Source organism: Cheilinus undulatus, linkage group 4 (assembly GCF_018320785.1).
Source record: "Cheilinus undulatus linkage group 4, ASM1832078v1, whole genome shotgun sequence".
Classification (NCBI taxonomy): domain Eukaryota; kingdom Metazoa; phylum Chordata; class Actinopteri; order Labriformes; family Labridae; genus Cheilinus; species Cheilinus undulatus.
In genome coordinates, this window is record NC_054868.1 from 29,347,151 (window position 1) to 29,370,107 (window position 22,957).

General features: G+C 39.6%; 1 protein-coding gene across 4 annotated transcripts in view; it reads left to right on the forward strand.

The window, feature by feature from the left end:
- The first annotated feature begins 127 nt into the window (after positions 1–127).
- tbc1d1 (TBC1 (tre-2/USP6, BUB2, cdc16) domain family, member 1) overlaps positions 128–22,957 on the forward strand; it is a 71,312-nt gene continuing 48,482 nt past the window's right edge. Inside the window, exons 1-2 of one of the 4 annotated variants that reach the window (XM_041784935.1) lie at positions 128–171; positions 925–1,560. In XM_041784935.1, the coding sequence (XP_041640869.1) occupies positions 961–1,560 (600 nt within the window). In that variant the 5' untranslated portion in view covers positions 128–171; positions 925–960. Of the gene's footprint in view, positions 172–356; positions 497–924; positions 1,561–5,085; positions 5,269–22,957 lie in introns of those variants that run through there. The other 3 variants (XM_041784934.1, XM_041784936.1, XM_041784937.1) reach the window with 3 other exon arrangements.

Consider the following 22,957-nt stretch of genomic DNA (forward strand, 5'->3'; position numbering starts at 1 on the left):
CATGCACTTATCATGCCCCCTGCGAGTGTATAGAGGACAGGAGTGAGGTAGGCTCCCGTCTTCTATATTTAACTCGAACTAGAAACGTCTGCAGCAGCGTGGAGATCTCTGTGTTTTCCTGTGTGGTTTGATGAAGCTGTAAACACTGGTGCCGCTTTGACAGAAACTAAGGTGAGCAGGTAAGTAGGCTCAGTTATGCGGAGCTAGTGGGACTGCAATTTCATGATTACAATTGCAACAGTGCTCTTTTCGGCGGAGCATCAGTTAACATTGCACGCTGTGAGGTCTGCGTAACCTTGTGCGTAAAAATCACTCGTTCGTGCGTAAAACTACACTGACCACTGAAGGCAGGCACACGAGGCTGCGCTCTACGGAAATAAAATCTCATTCGAACTTCCGACGCTCCTCCGGTGCAGGTGGCCGATATAGAAAGCGTTTGCTGCTGTGCCGATGGGTTTGAGTTGAAGAGTGCTTGAATCGCAAGGTCAAGCATGAGGTGCGTAAGCAGCCGCTTGTATTTAATTTTGATCGCTGAACTGTTCTATCATGTCAACATGTCCCGCTATTAACCTGGTTGCTTTTACTGTTTCCTGCTAATCTTGAGTTCATCTTACAGATGAACCACTCAACAGTCCTTGTTGTGATAACAATGCCGTTAACCTTTGTTGTTTGTGTTTTTGATAACATGAGTGGTCAACACCGTCAGCTGGACCTCTCCTTCCCTCTCTTTGTGGCCAATCATGATCTTGTCATGTGCATGTGTGCCCTTGAAAGTAAATGTCTAGGTCAGAATTCAAGCCAAGCTTTGCTGGTTGGGTAAACAACACCAGGTGGTCTTTTGGTAGTACCCTCTAAATGACCCTGCAGGACTGACTCTATACTACGGTTTAAAATATTCCCCTCAGAGTGACTGATGTTTTGCAGGTAAAGCAGAGGCAGACAGTGGCTCCAGCACCAGCCATGGAGGGACTCTACTTTGAAGTGAAGCCCAGAAAAGATGAACTCCTCAGGCCTATGAGCTCCGAGAAACCTCCTCGTCATTTAACCTCAAACCATCGCTCCTGCCCGTCACTCTCACGTATCTCCTCCTCCATCTCTGCTGAGAAGAGGATTACAACATGGAGGGGAAAGTTAGAGGAAGAAGGAGAAGAAGAGGAGGAAGTACGGTACAGACTGACATTGATCGGGTCCTTACCTGTGCATCCACTGACCACGATGGCCATGTTACCCTGGGTGGTGGCTGAGATCAGTAGGTGTCATCCTGTGGAGAAGGAAGTGACTGCTGGCTCTGTAAGTCCAGGAAGAGGAGGTCAGTCTGATCCTTCTACCTGTAGTCACACGGTTCTCCTGTGTGTGTCTGCATCATGGGTGCGATGTATGTCTGTTCTGGGAGACAAAGTTGTGTGGGACCCTCTGACACACACAGTGCTTTTTGAATGTCGGCCTCACCAGGTGACAAAACTCATTCACAACAGTCAGGAGCCACGGAGCTTTGGCTGCCTGGTCAAAGAAGCTCCAAACTGTGCCTGCTATGTGTTCCAGTGTCAGGACAGCACCAAGGTAGGTGTGCATATGTAAAGTAAGATGATATCCACACGTTTCTCAAGCTTTCAGCATAATATACATGTTTGATTAATAATTAGGAGTAGAAACTGTTATTGAAAACAATATCAAGGTTGAAAGGTGGCTCAGTAAACAGAAACTTGCCTCAACAGTAGGGATGAGGGTGTCAATTTTTTTTTTCACCAAGGGTCACATATATAAAATTATCATAATGAGGGGTACACTTTAATGTACTTCACCTTTGGTGTATAAAAGTTACTAAAACCAATCTAATACAGGTGAAGATATGCTTGGTAATTGAATAAACTTTAAGTGAATAAAGACAACAGCCTGCATCACAGCTTTCCATTACTGGGTGATGCAACAGGTAGCAATTCGTTGTTAAAGGTTAGATTTTAGTGGGCCCTGGCTACTGCTTGATCTGTGCCTGGTCTGGATGAGACTCTCTATGCAGCAAAGAGGGGAAGACACTGATTGGTCATCTCCACATTCAAACAAGAGCAAAGTGCATGAAGCTGAAAAACTTTGCAGGAGTGTTGGCAAGTGTACATGATTAGTGCAATATGTTTTGTAAATCAGACCTTGAGACGGAAGATAGTGGATCAAGCGACTGTGATTCATGCTAATTTACTTTCTGTTAATCCTGCTGTCTTTATTCATCAGGGAGGTTGAAATCAAGGTATCATTATTTTGGGCGATGACATTACTGTTTTAATTTAGTTGATAAAAAAGGCACACCAATTAATTCATTAGGTAAAAATCCAGAATTTGCTGCTGGCATATTAATGGGACGCAGTTCACCCACATGCCAATCTGGAGCGTCAGGGTATTAAGCCAAAATAAGTATATAAGATAATATATAGATAACTACAAACATAGTGGATACAGTACAGTACATCCCAAAGTACCCCAAAATTACAGAGAAATAATCACATTTTCCCATTATTACAGAGACAGTAAAAAACAACTCTCAACCCAGCGATCTCCTGACAATGTCCCACTAACACCCCCGTCAACATTTTTATTGCAATGTTTTTTTTCTTTTTGTCAAATTATTTCAAAGTGTGCATATTTGTATCAATTTGATTGTATTGCAGATAGCCTGTTTTGACTTCCCTAATCAACAAATGTGATGTGCAAACTCCCAACTTCTACACTGTCATGCATCCCCTCACTAAAGCTGTCGAAGATGATAATTGTTACCATTCATATCAGGATTTTTCAGCTATGAAAGGGAAACCCTGGAAACTGTTAGAGCTCAAAAAGGCCAAATCATCAGTACTTTGCTGGCAGATTGTATGTTCAAATATATGCAGGATTGTTTTATAAATCAAGGCTTACAGCATTAACATCATAAGCTGAGTGGATAGGAGTTCACAAGATTTTTTAAACTTTTCAATGAGAAAATCAGGGAGGAGAAGAAATGACTGGTAGGACATAATACAACAGTCCAAAAAATGTCTTTATGTTTAGAATCAAAAATCTGCCAGAGCAGAGCAGCATTTGTCCTGACATCCCTCTGGGATCTCCCTGTAGGAGCCAGTGTACACAGTGCCCCCCTCTACAATGCCAACAAACACATTCCCCCACTGTGTGCTGTGCTGACCAGCACGCTCCCGACCTCTAACACTCTCACCTCTCCTCCACATGGCATGCTCTGCCAGCAGCCTTTGTGTACTGCAAAGCTGCAGCTGGTGTCTAAACCAAGCTTGAAACATTGATATCTTCATCACTGCATGCCATGACCAACATACCAAAGACTTGAAACAGCTGGCTTAAAAAGAGACAACACAGAATACTTAATTGGGAACTTAATCCTGACAAGTCAAAAAAGAAAATGCATGCCCTTTATCCAGCACAGTTTGGCTCACTTTTTCCACAAGGCTCATGAGCACATTTTTAGGATCGTGTTACAAATACCCACATACTGCACATTAGACAAATGCCCTGCATGGATATGATGTAGTGTAAATATAATGCTGTGTGTATACATATCATTGAATCCACTGTTTGTGGTGTAAATGCACACATGCTTATAACCGTGTATTTTTGTATATTCATACAGGTTGTTAATTTGCTATAATGACAGTGTGTGTATTTGCATCAGTGAGAGTAAATGAGCTTTTTTACATGAACCAAGCCGGATATGAAACAGTGTTACCATAGCAACCACTTCTTGTGGCCAAGCACCCATTTTGATGTGTGCATTTGCGTGTTTGCATGTGCTGCTGTTGTTCTCGCTTCATCTTCAGCACTTTCAGGAATGTGATGATGATATCATGCTGACCACCTGTTACTCTAGCTCTGTCACTCTGAGCTCAGAGCAGACACTTCCTGTGTGTTTAATGTGTGTTTAATGACACTGCTCTGTTCAAACCATTTTAGATAATGTTGGTAAATTATTTTTGATACAACAAAGATGGATGATGAAATGCAGTGAAGCTGAATAGGAATCAGGGTTAGGGTTACATCTTTGGACCCTCGGATAAAAGAGCAAGATTTAATACCACTTAACATAAGACACACTCATGCAAACATGGAAATCACACCTTGTGTCACTATTAAGTGGGAGGTGATATTCCTTTACTGCACATTAAAAGTCCCCTGTGCTTCCACTCCTGCCCTGGAAGTCAAGTGTTACCACTAGGTGTCCCTAGTGTAGTTTTATAAGTTCTCAGTGTTTCAGTGCATACAGTTTATGTATGATTTTTTGGTCTTTTTTGATGTGTGGACAGTTTGTCATTTTAAGCCATGAATGAAAAAAAAATTAAAATATAATTATGCAATTATTTGTTTATTTATACATTATCAAAATTTACATGCTCTTTTCGAGAGTTTTTGTAATATCTTGAACTATTGTTAAACTGGTATTTTAACATGTACATCAGGTTTAAGAAATGTTGCGCCTTCTGCAAAATTTGGAAATTGCTGGATTAATTGCAATTTAATCTAAATTTCGATTAAGCCTCAATTGATATGTACTATGAAAAAACGATTTTTCATTGTTACCATGGGGCCTTTGGAGTCTGAAAAATAGGGTCAGTCGGTGACTTGAGTATTTAGACACAAAACGGTTGGAAAGCCTCTATGTCATGAAGTTCACTGTTTCTCTCATGCAGTTGCAGCGCTTCCCAGGGGCTTTCATAATTGTGCCTGTTGTGACTCTTGGCAGGAAACAATGTTTATGTACAGACTGGGTGTACGTAGATTATAGATTCCCCCCAAACAGTCATGTAACGGTAAAGTGGAAACCACCCATCAGTGTACCGCCTAAAGTTTGACCGACCCGGGACAGGAACTGTGTCCATCCTGTTCTTTTAGCGTATTGGTGGATTGAGTCATGAAAAGTTAACCACCGTTAGTAGAACACATTCCGGAAACTGTTTGACTCTGACTTCAAAATAAAAGCAAGATTGTAAATTTCTTACCTTTCATCCGTGTAGAGTAACTGTAAGAATTTTCCTTTGAAATTCCAAACCGGATATGTTGCAGTTGGTTTGAGTCACTTCACGGTAGGCTCCTCCTCGGCTTCAGGGAGCAAAATCAACTTTCCAATGAAATGATATCGAAGAGTCCCACACTGTCAAACTCCAGTTTCGGATAAGTATCCATTTAGGTCTCGTTTGTGGGAAGTTTATGGCGGATGGGATGAAAGCGCGACTTCAACGACTTAACTTATTCAACACTAAACAAGAGCAGAAAGATGTAAGTGAACTTCGGAAGCGTTGTGTCGTTTAAGTTAGTGTGCCATGCTAAAAGGACAGTTAGCTAACATTAACACAGGTATTTAGCGAGCATTGACATTAGCTATAGTAGCCCTGCATGTTGTTAGCCAAGCCTTAAAAGTTAGCTTTCTTTAATTACTAAACTGTCGTGACATGCCCTCTATCTCTTCCTCATTACTAAAAGAGTGACAAGTTTAAACTGTGAATATTAACTTTTCACTATTAACTGGAGTTAATTGACACACAAGTTCGTCTTATATGTGGCTGTTTTCTGACAGTGTAAGGTGACCTTAAACATCGTTAGTGGTCTTTTCATAAGAACGAAAAGTGTTGTCTGTGCTGGTGCAGTGGCTGGTCAAGCAATGTGACGTTACCTTAACTGGTCAAGAAATAATGAGTGGAAAATGTCATCAGTTGAATAGCTGCTGCTGCTGCTGTGCTGGTTGTAAACACTGAGGCTTACGTCGGCTTTAACACCATAAAACGGTTTAACTTGAATCTTTTGCACTTTAGGTCTGAAACAAATTTAACTGAGTTGCCATTTATATAAAGTTGCAGTTTTTCAGACGTAGCTTTCATCACCTTTACCTTTGTTACTGGCACACATGAATTTAAATCAGTGTGCGTTTTTGAGGGGTCATTTAATAGAGATTATAGCCCCACCTGGGCTTAAAATATATGTTATTATTGTTTATCTGCTGCCAGCCATAGTTAAAGCTCCAGTATGTAACATTCATTGAGAACCGTGTAGAATGAACTCTTCTCTCCCTCCCTTCCTGTTCTTCTCCGTGTTTGGGCTCCGTAGCTCCGCCCCTCTTCTCACATACCTCCTTCCGAATGTGCATGTCCGTTAAATTGAATACTGATGGTGGCAAAGTTCTCGTTGAGTGATTTTGATCCGCTTTTCCACTAAAATCCATGGCTGAATTACAGGTTAGAAAACACTTTGTCTCAGCATGAACAAATGCTGCATAGGACTGAACACCGTCAGTAACTCTGCCATTGTATCAACTTCTCACTGAGCTGAGGCGCAAGCACACCTACTACAGCAGCCAATAGGAATGCTCCCTCCTTCCTGAGCTGTGATTGGCTGCAAGTACTAGCCTCCTCATTGGCTGGAGCATCGTCACTTGCTGGTTTTCCTCAAGTGAGTGTGCAGCGCGAGGAGGCATTGGAGAAGTGTGTTATTCTTCTAGATGGCTTCAATAACAAGACCCTGACGGGTTGTGTTGTTTTTGTGGCCATACGACACTAAAAATAAATCGCTTACTGCAACTTTAAGTAGTGTGGCAGGGGTCAGAATTACTTTGGTTTATATAAATTGTTTACCTCCATGACTTTTTTGTTGGCAGTCTTTACTGTAAAATTAAACCACTAACTTTTTGGGTTGAGACTGCATGATCTACAGACAGAGGAGAGCAAGGTAATGTGGAAGGTAGGGATGGACCATACTACTATCACGATATTGATATTGGCAGATGTTACCTTAAAAGTTTATTATCTGTATTGCCAGATATGAGAGTTACTGCCATTACTGATAATAAACTACATGACTGGACAACGCTCTCTCTGTCACATTCATTACGGGCCAATAGGAGTCATAAGTAAAATACTTTTTTTTTTTCACTTTTTCACCTTTCTAAAAGATATATATTAAAAATAGCTGAAGGTCAATCATCCAGTGTGTTAACATGCACAGATAAGCTGAGCCATAATTATTGGAATATTAAAGTGTAAGTAAACCTACAGCTCAGAGCTAACGTCACCAACTTCAGACATTTGAAAAATGCACAAAAAATGGGCAGTTTGGTACTGAGAGGAGCAAGGAGAGGAAAAACATGGGGTTTTCCAGTTGAGGCGGGAGTGACGTCCCCTTGCCAGAAAGTGACACAGAGTCCTGCAGCACTGCTGCCTCAGAGCGATCTTTTGGAGTGGAGGATTTTTCCCTCCAGAGTCCCCTGAAGCGGGCTGTAGTATGGTGGTGGACCGTGGTTGTCCTGAGCACTACTTGTTTGGACTGTTGGCTCCAACACTGGCATTACTAAAGCCAGAGCCAAGTAGGGGAGGTGCGTGAGGGTATGGAGGTGGTCTCTGAATGGTAAAGTTGGTTAGAGGCGGTAACATTCTACCTTTTATACAAAGTTTGTGACGTAGAAACTTACCGTTCCATGTCACATAAGCCGCACCTTTTCGGAAAAGATTGTTCAAAGAAGATGTCTGTTTTAGCTCATTAAAGCCCTAAAATGCAGGTTTTTATCAGTTTGGTGCTAATGTCAGAAATAATACCAGCATTGATGTGTTTCATCATAGTTCCGTCAGATACGAAAGTGTACAGCAGAAAAAATGTGTAAGTTTCCACTATCTCTTTAATCAATATAATTAGTCTACTGCCCCTTTCCCAGGCCTATTTCAAACATCAAGGGATATTTTATAAAACGAAGGTTTCTCTTCCTCTTTTTGAAGAGAATTCGGTCAGGAACACTGCATACATTTAACCATTTTATTGCAAAATTGATATACACTTTCATGTACTTGGCATTGAAGGCTCTGCTCAAAAGACGCTCCCTGGGTTAGTCAAGCAGCGTGCTTTGACTTTCCAGGGAATGCATAGTTAGAAACTGCCACATGGATAGATACATTTATGACAATGCGTATTGAATACAATAAAATTAGTTCAAAAGCAATTAATCCGTTCAAACCATTAATCCGGCATTAATCTGAATATGAGGGCACAATGAGCTTTATGCTATAAAGGAGGAGGCTGGGGTAGAGGAGGTTAAGCTTTGCCAGCAGCAGCATGGTGCTTCAGCATTAATGCAAGCAGGGATTATTAATAAGTATGATATAATTAGATACACCACTGTGTTGAGAGAAAGAGGTGTGATTGGCTGTGGGAGCTCACCCACACACACAATTATTAAGTGTGTAAAGAGCATGCCATAGTCTGTCCTTCAGTGTGAGGCTTTGCTCACTGCATCCCAGAAATGTGTTTCAAATTGAAAATAAAATGGTAAGCATGAAGATAATGGGAAAAAATGCCATATTTTTATTTTTTTCTAAGGAATCACTAAATATTTCTTTTCAGATTGTATTTAGTCCAAAAAGAAATCTTTCTAGAATTCCTAAAGGGAAAGTTCAATTTAAACTCTGTTGTTGGTTTCAGCTGTTTCTGTAAAATTCTTTCATGTAGTTTCTTAATGTATTTGAAAAAAAAAACAATAATGTAAGTAAAGTTTAGTTTGATAACTCCTGATAAATCCTATATATCTTCTCCTTTCTCAGATTCTGTGTAATTTTAAATGTCTTCTTCACAGTTTTTGTAATTTTTTGGCCCTCTGGCAGTGAGAATAAAACTAATGGGGCACTCTTGGTAACCAGAGTTGCTCATCCCTGCTCTAGGTTATGGTAAAATTCTCAGACAGATGTCAACACACCCTCTGCCATACTACGCATTTCAATTTTGTGTGATTTCTTTTCATTGTGACATCTAACTTGTTTTAGATTGACTAACACAATGAATCTACTTTTTCTAACTGCATCTAAACATACACATTAATGAAAATTAAGGCCAAAATGTTTTCTGACAAGTTTTCATTGTGCCGGATTTGACCCAGTGAAGCCTACACAGTATATCACATTTAGAAGACGGTCCCTTTTTTCCCTGTTGGTGTTGCTCAACATGGCTGTTGAAACAGTGTTTGGCCATCTCATTTTAAATGTCCTGTCCTTGAATGATTTTGTTAAATAGAGGCTTTCTGACCTTTACACCCTCATTGAAGAGGAGTATGGGAAAATCCAGTCTGTTCAGTTATCATAAGCACAACTAGGTGTGAGTAATGACGTTATCTCTTCCAGAACCTTTGAGTTCATGCCAAGACTTCACTCCTGGACTGGGAAGCAGGTTTTGTATGCCATTCAAGCCATATAGTCTGTTTCAAGCTCTTACCTCTGACTGTTATGGCTGATTTCATTTCCATGCCATCGTCATACTCGTCATAATGAGGGGAGACACAAATAGGAGCAATGGTCCTTGTTGCAGTAGCTTTTTGGTTCTCTGATTATGAGGTGGTTGTAGAATTTGCTTTAAGAGTATGGAGTCTTTCAACAATGCAACTTTGAGTTTTTAGTGACTTCTCTTGACAAGACGAAACCAAAAATTGAGATTAATTTAGTTTGAATGACAAATGTTGTTTAGAAATCCCCCAGAAAAACTTGCAGCAACACTTAACATTGAATAACTGCTGCATGTCTTACCTTGTTGAATCAGCTTTTTTTATTTCTACCATAAAAATGGCTTTAAAAGTGATTTGGATGAATGATTATCCGGATTAACCCAAAACTGTTGTGGTTGGGTTTGGATGCCCGTTTTCCTTCTCTGGCATAGCCTCCTCCCATAATCCCCTGGTCTGGTCTCACATGCTTCTCCGTCCCTTTTCATGTGACACAGTCGCTGCGCTGTAGTAAAAACAAGGCTGTAAACTTAGGGCACCTTCCTGTCTTTATTTAACCCGCCGCTTGTCCCTGTCAGACAGGGGTCTGCTTTTTCTCTGTTTGTCTAGCGCTTCTGTTTTTATTTTTCCCCATGTCATCTTGTCAGTCTTGTAGCTACACCCTCAGCCGTCTGAGATGGGAACACTGGTTATCTGTGAAACTTACTGACCTAAATATTTCTTTGCAAACAGTTCATTCTGACTCAGCACAGTGCTTTGATGACAAGCCCCTGCACTGTGCCCCCGTTATCACATATGAATGAGCTCATCATCTCTGCCTGGCTTGTCTTCGTGCTGTAAAGTGGCTCCTTAATCCTACAGGGGTGATGTCACTGTGATGGACTCCCTTGTGGCTGACCATTTTAGTGACCCACTGTCACTTCCTGCTCTAAGGCTATTCACAACAAATCAAAAATTTTCTTCAGGCACTTCTGGAGCTCATCTGCCTCCTGGACTTTGAACTTGAACTTGAACTGGCCCTATTCCACTAGTCACAAGACCTGGGCACATGACCATGGGAAGTGCAGGATGGGAACTTTATGTTGGTTTGCCATCATTGTTGCTGATTTTCATTGGGCCCTCAGTGACAGTCATGTGTAACATCTACTTCCTGACTTCTCTTGTGAGAAGGAGAGCGAGAGGAATGTCTGTTTAAGTCAGTGTGACAAACTTGGCCTACAGTAACTCTAGTGTTGTTTGAGAGTATTATTTCTGGTAATATGGTATTCTGTCTCTGTTTTCCATGTATGTACACAAATACAATACTTTTATAACTAGTTACTGAGTAACTTAGAAACATAAAGTTGAAAATCAAAGAAGTTATCATGTCTGAAAATAGAACTGGAGTATAGCAAACTTTTTATCTTTATCTCTGTGGAAAACATTTTTCCATGTATATTTAGATTGATAGAGTTTTAAAAACTTTGTGATACCCCATGTTTTGAAATTATACTCTCTTAGTTATTGTAAGGATTGATTATGTTAAAAAAAAAAGCAAAACCTTTGAAAAACAAAATAAAAATCTTCTATAGGGAAAAGCAATATGGCCTAAAATGTTCACTTCTGTATTTTTCCCTTTGCAGTAAGGCTATTCTACCATGCTTGGATGCTCAACTCTTGTCTGAGCATAAGATCACAAAAAATGTTTTTATAACCTTCTGTGTGTTTACTTCTCTGTAACTGCACCTGTAGTTCTAACTTTCATTTCTTCCCTACTGAGGTATGCAAATCTGCCACTGAAAATACCACATTTGTTCCTAGATGCAGTCTAAAAACCAGAGATGACAGGGCGTTTGCTGTGACTGATCTAGACTGTGGAACAGTTTACCTCTTAACATTAGAACTGCTCAGTCTATAGATTATTTTAAATCTTTGCTGAAAATTCACCTATTTGCACTGGCTTTTAATATAAGTTGAGCTTGACATTTTGATATGCATTCTCTTTAAGATTGCTAGATCATTATGTTTTTGTGAGTCATTTATTGTGCTTTAATTGTGTTGTCAAAGCCTGTAAAGCACTTTGGTCGACTAAGGTTGTTTTTTTTTTTTTAAATGTGCTATATAAATAAACTTTAACTTGACTTGACATTTCCTGATGGCCATTCACAATAAAAGGAACTGAGAAAAATAACAACTACAGACTTTTATCATGAGGAACTTGTTGGAAACAGCATGTTTATCATTTATTTAACTCTGCTTTAGCTGAGGGTGTGGTAAGTGCATGGAGCTACCATATTTACAGCTGTTTTGTCTAACCTTGTTAAAAGCCACAGCCTGATGGTGCTGGTTTGGCTCAGTGGGTTGAGCAGGTGCCCATAATACTGAGGCTATATGCATCAACACACTGGTTGGGGATTGATTGTCTTGGTGCATGTTTGGTTCATGTCTTCCCCTGCCTTCTCTCCCCGTATTTCATGTCCCTCTCTGACAGTCCCATCTTATAGAGGCAAAAATAATCTTAAAATTCAACAGCCTGCTTCTTTGAATTATCATGGGCTAAAAAAATCAAGTCATGAATCAAAACAAAGAACCCTTCAAACAGTTGTTTGAATATTTGCAGCACACTGTGGGTGTTAAAACCCGAAACAGGTCTGCAGAAACACTCTGCAAAACGAGCACTCATTGTATTTTGCTGTTATGCACATTTCATCTCATTGCTTTGCTTCACGTTATTAACAGTAACACAAACAATTGACTTTTGGCTTGTAACCTGGCTGCTCTTTAGTACAGGGGTCATCAACTACAGTTGTACAAGGGCCAGCTTATATCTACACAGACACTGTGAGGGCTGGCACGTTAGATGAATTAAATAAAAGAAACCATATTCAAGGGATCAGAAGCAGCTATTTGTTTTATTTACTAACTAGAAAAGCACTCAGAGAGCGCAGACCTCCGCCATTAGCCCTATCTCCCAATAGTACAGAATCCTTTAAAAAATTCCTGAAACCAGACGATGATCCGCATCACTCCAAAAATCTAATCAGTTCTTTCCATTTCTGACATTTCCTGAAAATTTCATCAAAATCTTTCCATAACTTTTTGAGTTATGTTGCTAACAAACTAACAAATGAACAAACCCTCCCGATCACATAACCTCCTTGGCGGAGATAATAAATCAAGAAAACTATGTTAAAATTTAATCAGCAAATATATTGGTTATAGGAATTTTTTTATTCCCTATTATCATTATCTGCATCTTTCCCCAAAAATCCACATCAGTTGGGCCTGCATGAATTGCACCAATAATTTGAACTTGGAGTAAAAGTAACCTGCTGTACTCTACATGGAGTATCCTCAACTCTGACATTTTTAATCTCTTCTACATAAAGCTAATTTTGTTTATTAAACTGAAATGCAGCTTCTCTTTTACTGTGGGCACTTGTGTAACTTCCTTCTTTTTTAGGTCAGTGCTACAGTAGCTGTATTTAATTCCTGCTCTGTGAGAGACACTGTACTTTTTCAACGTTGTTCCCCTGTGAGAGGCCAAGTCTGAGGGTCACAGCCTGAGGCTGTGTCCAACTGCCTTCCTGTCTGAGATCAGCCCCATGTAAATGTTTCTCTGAACAACATACTGTTTTCTCTGTGTTTTTAGCTTACTCTCCGAAGAGCTGAACCCTCTCTCCACTCCCCTTCAATCCCTCTAATCCACAACTTAGAATCAGATGTTTCAGGTTGTACAAGCAGCCTGAAAAAAGGAAGGGAACTGCAGGAAAGGGGCTAAAAAAGGAGATGAGATGAAATGAGAAATTCTACCATAGATGACGTCTGGTGATGTTGAAAAAATGTTAATTGTTAAGGTTTCTGAGGTCTTTAGCTTTCTTTAAGTGGCAACAGCCATCATTTTACATAGTTAAAATCAGTGTACTTTCAGTGCCCACTGTATAATTACTTTGGCCCAGGGTCTCAAAACAACTGAACTGAAATTTGATGATGTTTAAAAGTAGTATGGGATCCTAAAGGTTGCGATCTTAACCATGTGTAGAGAGATTTTCTAGTTATGCCATTGTCATTCTTATTTGGAAATGTAGTTAGCTAATGTGAACAGTGAGCCCATTCCTGTTATAGTATCCAATATATCCAATGTTGAATATATCTTAGCTTCAATATGATAAATAACTTCTCTGGACTTGGACATAGATAAGAACTTTGAGATAACAAATAACAGTAGGGCTGTGTATTAGCGAGAGAATCAGATCATGCATGGTAAAGGGTTAAAACTCAATATAGTAGATATTTTTCAGTAATTTTCACTCTATGATTTCCAAAGTGCTTAAATGAAGAACCAAAGCATTTCTGTTGTACTCCTTTTAGATAACATGAAGACTAGTACTAATAAATGCATTTTATGATGCATACATCGCTGTGTTTGTGATGGACTTTCAATTATAAAAGAAGTCTTTGACTAAGAAAGCACTTGGTACTTAAGCATCATCTCACTGAGCCTTTAGGGAGCCTTTCTCTGCCAAACAAAACAGAGGGAGTGACTTTGTGTGATACTGAATGTAGGCAGAAACAAGTAAAGGATAGAGAAGCACTATAAGAAAACCATTACCCCTCCTTTTTGACTTTGCTATGTCTCTAAATGACAGAAGAACACAACAGAGAGAGGGGACACCCATTCAAGGACAAAGACTATTTGTAGGTTGAAGTGTTTCTGAGTATCATGAAGTGAAAGCAGGAGGCTGAGGAAGAAGGAGTTGATGAATGGAGGGGGCTTAGCCAAACAGAGAGAGGTCTGTTGTTAGTGGACAGAAAGCAGACTCGGCTCTCATGCTAGGATGATTAAAAACAAGGAGACACTTGAAGCTAGAGGGTGAGAAACATGGTGTGTGGATGCTGATGATGGAGGTAGAGGAGTAAAAACACAGAAGGCAGTGGTTAAACACATGATAAGAGGATTTACTGTAGAAGGTGGGCATTGAAAGGTGTTGAGGTAAAAAATACCACAAAGAAATGTTGTATTTCTGCTTCACATGTCTGTGGTGATGCCATGAACACATCTGGAATTGTCAAGAGGAGATATTCTCTGAATTCTATGATCTTATTTTAGTCCCTCAGATATTCGACTTCTTAAGCATTTTAGTTGTTGGATTTGTAAGTTGTTTGTAGTATAAAACTTCAAAGCAAATACATACAATCTATCACCTGCAAAACCACAGTAGTGAGTGAGACTCCTGCCTTTCATTGTAGTCAGGTATACAGAGGGCTCTGTCTCTTTATCAGTGCACTATTTGTGATCAGTATGTCTGCACTTTTGAACAAAGTATTACAGCACAGTGATTGTCCATCCTCACTAGCTTCCATCCACAGTATAATACATGAAAGATAATAACCACTGCGATCTGCAGAATACAAGCTTGTTCCCTCTGGGTTGCTGTCTTTTGTCTGGCTGTTCAGGAATTAAATCATACTAAAGTTTTATGCAAGCCACCTACAGTTTTTATAGTATCTGTTATAACTACAAGACATGCTGTTTAGGGTTGTAGCATTTGGATTTTTCTGTAACTAATCAGTGCTTTAGTTAACTTTTAGATGTTTTTAATATCAATCAAAATACAATTTTGGCATCCCAGAATTATGAAAACTTGATGGTTGAGATAAAAACATGTCATATGCCATGTTGTGTTTTTTGTCTGTAGGTTTCATCACGGTGGGTTAAAAAAAATTATATTATGATAAAAAATAAAATTATGATAACGTTCAATAAATACATGTGATGAGTATTAATGTTTATCAATCTCAATATTGTTATCAGCCCTAATAGTTAGTAAAGCTGTGTATCCTACTATATCTTTGTCTGGTGTCAATTATTTTATGAATTGAGACTTTATCTTTAGTCTTCTAAGCAGCAAATTAGTCTGCATTTATAATTTTTTACAATGGAAAGTGAAATGAAAAGGCAGCAGAAGCTCCTTTCTATCCTGAGCTGTTTTAGGTATTCATGATGAATGTAAACAGATGGTGGTGATAAGAGGGCCTGGAGGACTTCTTTGTCAAGTTTTAAAACATTTAATGACAACCAGGAAAGCCTCACTCATGGAGTTTGTTCATGTTGCCGCAGCACGTCTTTTTGCTGTCAGTAGGGGAACATATCAGAGTTTGTTTTTAAGTAAACTGCACTGAAGCCCTCAGGTAAAAACTTCTGTGATCCAGATTCATGCTGGAACTGAGCAGACCTGACTTTCTCTTCTCCTCCCTTGTTCCTTTCTTTTCTCACTTACTCTTTTCTTCCAATTTTGTGGATGTTTAACTTTAGGGCACAGCTTTCAGCCAGTTGTGTGACATTTGATGAGACTTTCATTTTCTTTTATACAACCTCTGTTCTTGAAAAATGAAGCCAATGCAGAAGTGCAGTAAAAACTGAAAGAAGAAGAAACAAAGAAGAAGAAAAAGAAACAATTTTTTTTTTTTTTTTTTTTTTTACTTTCAGGGCCAAGAAATGATTTTTTTTTTACTCAACTCACCTTTACAACTCATCTGTTTAGATTATCTGAAAAATTAATGGTAAGCAAAATTAGAGGTCTATAATTGCAAGTAGGTGTTGCAGTTTGCTTGAAACCTTTTGTCCCACCTCATCTTCACCTACTTGCCTGAAACTCTGCTGGTCAGCGGTTAGATTGAGACACTTTTTCAATAGTGATTGCCATCATTTGGCTTCAAAATTCCCCTCCAGTAACCAGTGAATAAAAACACTGCTATATCTATGTTTTATCTATGGAATATCACACACAAACAACTTCAGCATTTTTTGTCTCCGATGTGAGTGCAGTCTTTGTTCCGCTCCTAAAAGAGTTTGTTAAAAAATAACAATAATAGCCTTTTAAAGCTAAGAAGCATGTGTCACTGCTATGCCCTCCCTCACAGCTTCCACTCCCACTGCCTGTGCCACCAATAGTTGGCAGATTTGTTGTATTAAGTCCCTTTATCATCTGATTAAAATGCACACATAAGCGTTTGTTAAATAATAATAATAATAATAATAATATCTCAAATTTATATAGCGCCTTTCAAGAAACCCAAGGACGCTTTACAGGAACACATAGACATGGACAAACTATGTGAGGGGTAGGATGAGTGTAAGGGGTGGTTTAGTGAAGACTGTAGGCTGTGGTGAACAGGTGGTGCTTGAGACGTTTTTGAAAATGTCCAGAGATGGAGAGCTACGGATGTCTGCAGGAAGAGTGTTCCAGAGGGTGGGAGCTGCAGCACTGAAGGCTCTGTCTCCATAGGTTCAGAACTTGGTTTTGGGCGTGGAAAGTAGGCCGGTGTCTGAAGATCGAAGGTTGCAGGATGGTGTGTGTGGATGGAGGAGATCAGAAAGGTACTGAGGAGCCAGAGCATGGAGAGATTTGTATGTGAGGAGGAGGACTTTGTAGTTGATACGGGACTTGATAGGGAGACAGTGGAGGTGGATGAGGGTCGGAGTGATGTGTTGCCAGAGTCTAGTGCGGGTGAGAACTCTAACTGCAGAGTTCTGGATGTACTGAGGCCTGTCCAGGGTTTTGCTGGGTACTCCAGACAGGACTCCATTACAGTAGTCCAGGCGGGAGGTTATGAAAGCATGAATGAGTGTTTCAGCCACAGAATCAGGGTGATGGTCGGAGTCTGGAGATGTTCTTGAGATGATAGAAGGCAGATTTGGTGACAGACCTTATGTGGGACTGGAAGGAGAGGGTGGAGTCCAGCATGATGCCCAGGTTTCGGACCTCGGAGGATGGACAGATGGAGGTCCCGTCCACATCAAGCATGAGATCTCCAACTTTCTGCAGCAGCGCTTTGGGGGCTACAACCATGAGCTCTGTTTTATTGCTGTTGAGTTTGAGTTGGTTAGATGTCATCCAGGCTTTGATGTCGTGGAGGCAGTTTACCAGGGAGTGGGGAGGGAGCTGGGTGGATGGTTTGGTGCTGAGATAGAGTTGGGTGTCATCTGCATAAGAGTGGAAGCTGAGACCATGTTTGTGAATAATCTGTCCAAGGGGAAGCATGTAGATGGTGAAAAGGAGAGGTCCAAGAACAGAGCCTTGAGGCATGCCCTGGTTAACTGGGGCGGGGGATGAGTGAGAGGTGCCGATGGTAACAAACTGTTTTCTTTGTGAGAGATATGAGTGAAACCAGGAGAGAGCTGTACCAGTGATGCCAAGATGGTGAGACAGGCGGTCAAGGAGGATGGTGTGGGATATTGTGTCGAAGGCAGTGGTTAGGTCAAGGAGGATGAGGAGGCTAATGTGTCCAGATTCTGCAGCTGCGAGGAGGTTGTTGGTTATTTTGATAAGGGCGGTCTCAGTGCTGTGGTGAGTGCGAAATCCTGATTGAAGAGGTTCATGGAGCTCATGGTTAAAGACATTTAGAAAGCAGAGGAGAGAGAAGACGATGCCTCCTGGACTAAAAAGTCCCAACCTGCTGCCTTTTTTTACTTCACCTCAGAAGACAGAACATGTCTGGTATATACAGGTAGATTACATCTCAAAAAATGAGAATAGCATGAATAAGTTCAATATTTTTGTCACTCATTTCAGAAAGTGAAACCCATATATTATATAGACTCATTACACATAGAGTGAAATATTTCAAGCCTGTATTTCTTGAAATGTTGATGATTATGGCTTACAGATAATGAAAACCCAAACTTCAGTGTCTCAGAATATTAGAATATTGTGAAAAAGTTCAATATTGGAAAGTCATGGTGTCACACCATAATCAGCTAATTAACACAAAACACCTGCAATTGTTTCCTGAGCCTTTAAATGGTCTCTCAGTCTGGGTCAGTAGGCTACACAATCATGGGGAAGACTGAAAACTTGACAGATGTGCAGAAGACAGTCATTGACACCCTCCACAAGGAGGGTAAGCCACAAAAGGTCATTGCTAAAGAAGCTGGTTGTTCACAGTCAAGTCCACAGTCAACGCAGCAATCTAACAGGACATTTTAGAGACCCTCATGCTTGCCTCTGCTGACAAGCTTTATCGAGATGCTGATTTCATTTTCCAGCAGGACTTGGCACCTGCCCACACTGCCAGTGGTACCAAAAGCTGGTTCAATGACCATGGTGTTACTGTGCTTGATTGGCCAGCAAACTGGCCTGACCTGAACCCCAGAGAGAATCTATGGGGTATTGTCAAGAGGAAGATGAGAGACACCAGACCCAACAATGCAGATGACCTGAAGGCCGCTGTCAAAGCAACCTAGGGTTCCATCACACCTGAGCAGTGCCACAGGCTGATCGCCTCCATGCCACACCGCATTGATGCAGTAATTCATGTAACAGGAGACCCAACCAAGTATTGAGTGCATAGAAATGAACATACTTTTCAGAAGCCTGACATTTCTGTTTAAAATATCGTTTTTTAATTGGTCTTATGTAATATTCTAATTTTTTGAGACTGAATTTTGGGTTTTTCTTATCTGTAAGTCATAATCATCAACATTCCAAGAAATAAAGGCTTGAAATAAATCACTCTAGGTATAATGAGTCTATATAATATATGGGTTTCATTTTCTGAAATAAGAGACAACAAATATCTAACTTTTTCATGATAATCACATTTTTTGAGATGTACCTGCATGCTGGTTACCTAGATAGATCGATGGATAGACACTTTTTTGATCTTGAAGGAAATTTGAGTCAGTCTCTGAGTTGTTACTTCACTACAATATAATGAGGTTGAAAATGATGATAATGAAAATAGTTTGTTAATTTCTAAGTTAATTTAGACTACTGGGTATAAGAGGAAGTTAATTATACTACTTCTAAGAGTAACTGAAATATTTTAAATTCAGTTAATAAATGTATTTTTTAATGTGACTATCGAAGCTGTTAACATTATTTTCTAGTGGAACTGAGGTTATTTGAATTCGCTTTTTTTGAATTCATGTTTTTTTGGCTGCTCAGGTCAAGCTCTTTTGATTACTTTAAGTGGAGTTTTGGTTCTTATCTGATTCAATTCAAGCACTGCCCTAAGTTCATATGTAACTTTTTTCTACTAGTTATTCTGTTAACCTAGGTTATTTTTGTCAAATATGAGTATCAGATCAGGAATTAAGTCCTTTAGTATCTACCAGCTGGAAATGGTAGATACTTAATATAAAGAATTCGTATCAGGAGCAGAGGCCAAAAATTCTGATTGGGACATTCCTAGTGAGTATTTTTCAATCAATTTTTTTATTTACATATGTCAGTAGCCATTAATTGGTTGGTGCGGGAGTGTCATTTCAGTTTACCAGGTTTTTCTTGGTTGACTACAGGCCAAGTTTTGAGGGGCCACCTGTCTAGCATCAGCCCTGGTTCAAATCCCATCATGGGCTCCTTTACTGCATATCAGGTTGTACTTTCTCTCCATCCCTTCTCTATCCACTGTCCTATAAAAAACATATACATTTTGACGTGGTAATCATGATCTTGTATTTTAGTCCTTTTCAAACCTTTTTTTTATAAAACTGAAAACAGACAACAGTAGTAGCTGCATCTGTGTTGTTGAGTGCGTATCTGATACAGAGACGGTTCTTAAGCAAAGTCAGTTTTGTCCTGATTATTCTGTCTGAAAAACGCCATTTTACCTTATAAATTTAAAGAGGATTTGTGTTTTTTAAACAAAAAGATCAGATGTTTTCCTCAGAGATGATTTAAGACTGGCTCTTCTTAATCCTCGTTCACACTCACTTTGAAGGTCTTGCAGCTTTTCTCTTAAAGTCAGTCAGTGGGGAAAAAATTTATGACGGTCACTGTTGCAAAGAAAGGCATCCCAGTTGACAACATTTAAACCTTTAATGATTGAAATCATGAAATTCATTTTCATCTCAGTTGTTTTTGTTTCTGCAGAAAGTCCAAATAAAAGAAGAGAATAATAATTAGTTGTGTTAATGTAAGGAGAAGCTTATTTAAAGCAACTTTAACTTGAACTAAACATTTTTATAAATGAATTCCTGTTATAGAGCAGCATGCCATGATAGAGAAGCCAAGCCGTGTTGTTTATGCAAAATCTTTATGATGTCATCTACTGTAAGTGTAATGGATATTTTTTTCTGAAAATGAACAGTAAATACAATAGAAGACTTTTCAAGGGGAGCATAAAGATTCATAGTTTACATCCCTGGTCTGCAGTCTTTGACCAGGAAATTCTGAAGTTTTGTTTACCAGTAACTCCAGAGCTTTCAGCCACAGACAAAATCATCCAAAGCAGTCCAGTGAAAACTGAACAAAGCACTGAGTTTGAGTCAGGTATTGTTTTGATAAAAGAGCAGCAGTTAGCACACCTCATGCCGATACAAGACGCAGCATGACAGGGCTGGAAGTGTGTGTGTGTGTGTGTGTGTGTGTGTGTGTGTGTGTTTGAAACTGCAGATTTAGTTGCTGCTCAGGCATCTCACAGTGATGACATCACCGATGTGACTCAACCACTGCTTCTGCTTTGCTTGTCTGCTTCCTCCTTTTGGTTCCTTTGTTTGGTGCTCCGCCAGTGCAGCCCTGGGGGGTTAAACTGGGCTGGCAATAAAAGGAGACTGTGTGTAAGCAGCCATATAGTCCTTTTTGATTATGATGTCTTATTGCAGCACAACATCTCTAGGCCTACAAGAACTCAAACATCCTATTTATCTTCTGTTTGGTTCTTTATATTTTTTAAGTGTTATAGTTATGTTTATAATGGAAGTTGTCTTCGGAAATGGCCTCATGTTGTTGAATCTTTGAGGACAGATCACGCTTGTCAACATGCCTTTTTTGACTTTGAGGCAAGTATACATTGAGGGACACTGATTTATAACAGGACAATTCTCCAGGGTACAGTCTGGCTGGCTTTATTTGTTGAGTCTTGTCTATTCCTCTTTGTGTTGTCTTCAGTTAGAGTGTTGATGTTGCAATCACTGCCATTTATCAGGGCTGCAGATAATAGCACACATTGTCCCATGATGTGAAACAAAAATCAGCAAGTTAAACACATTACAGGTCATTGGTGTGCTGAGAGAAAATTTTGGCATTTTTAAGTGAGACATTTTGTTTTGTTTTTGCTGATTCTTTTGTTAGAAACTGAACGTGATGGATGTTGTAGTCTAGATATTAGGGGTGTAAAGGTACATGTATTCGTACCTAATCCGTTCGGTACGGGCCTCTTGGTACGGTACAGACGTGTACCAAACGGATATATGTGGAACGAAACTTGTACACCAACGGAAAACCAGAGAACATACTCACTGTTGCACTGTCCTGGCAACCACACAACCACAGCAAAGGACAGCAACAGCCTGAATATTCCCAGATTAAAGTGTCCTGTTTAGGAATACTTTTTTTTCCCTAGTGAAATACAACAGTGGACACAGACAACAACAGTAGCACTGACGTTATTCAGCAGGTATGTCACTGACAGCACGTTGACCAGCGGATTAATCAAAGCATTTGTAAAGGCACCACTCAAACAAGAACGTCACTGTAACGAGGAGGAACAACAGAAAGTCTCACCAGCTAGTTGTGAATTTCCCATGATTTAAGATCTTTTTTTTTTTTAACAATGGTGCTCTGATTTTGTGAATCAAATTCTAAGTGCGTTACCTTCAACTGTCAACCTCGGAGGAGGGGGAGAGGGGAGCCATCATGTCTGTCATTTCAAAAAATTCTGTTATTTGCTTTAATTACCATACTGAAAACGTACCGAACCGTGACTTCAAAACCGAGGTACGTACCGAAATGAAAAATTTTTCGTACCGTTACAATCCTTCTAAATACCACCTTGTTTATTGGTTCTGAGTTTGTTCTTGTCTTTTTCCTGATTTGCACTATTCAAAACTGACATAAGCAATGAGTTGGACCGTTTTAATGCTCATGACATGGTCCTTCGAGTTAGTCATGGAAAGAGTTTTCTTTGAAAAGGGTTTTTGTCTGAGTGAGAGGAGAGTGTTAAGCTATGTTTTCTTCAGGCTGTCCTCATTCAACCCTCAATGTCTGCTCAGAATAAAAGAATGTCTACACCATAACATAAGGACTAAACTCTTTGATTTGAATGACATTAAGAACTTTGCGTTTAATTTGACTAATTCCTTCAAAAATGTACAGAGTTTACATTGTGATGAGGGTTTGTTCTTTAATGAATGGCTGAAAGTAATTAAACATTTCAAGAAAGTCAGACAGAGAAAAGCAACAGAGCATTTTCCACCCTTATAATCTGTTTTTCCCTAAAAAAGGCTTACAGTATAGCTGTGAGGTTAAATAACGGGTGTTTCCGATATGATTATATTAACTTTAATAACAGTTAAGTACCACACTGTCTCATTTTATTGCACTTCCTGAATATTGTCTGCAAGTGGCAATAAATGTGTATAATCGCTCAGAAGTAAGGAAACTTTATTAACTTTCCACTTTTAAAACACTCTGCTGTGTTTTGACTCACGGCTCCGTCTGGGATTTCTGCCAGAGACGCAGTGTGTTTGAGTTCTGTCCCTGTTATCCTCTCGACTATATGTGGTTGAAATCAGGGATATGTATGGAAACTTGGGGAGTTGATAATAAAAGATGTTTACACGAAGTAAATATAACCCTAATCTTACTTAACGGTTGTTTGTGTTCTTTTGGGGGCTAGATCTAAAGATGAAAGCGACCAACTGAGCCTTTTCCAAAAATAATGATAGCAAAAATAATTTTATTTTTTGCTCAGCAATGAAACATCTAACCTGTTGAGGAAGGCACACGTATCACT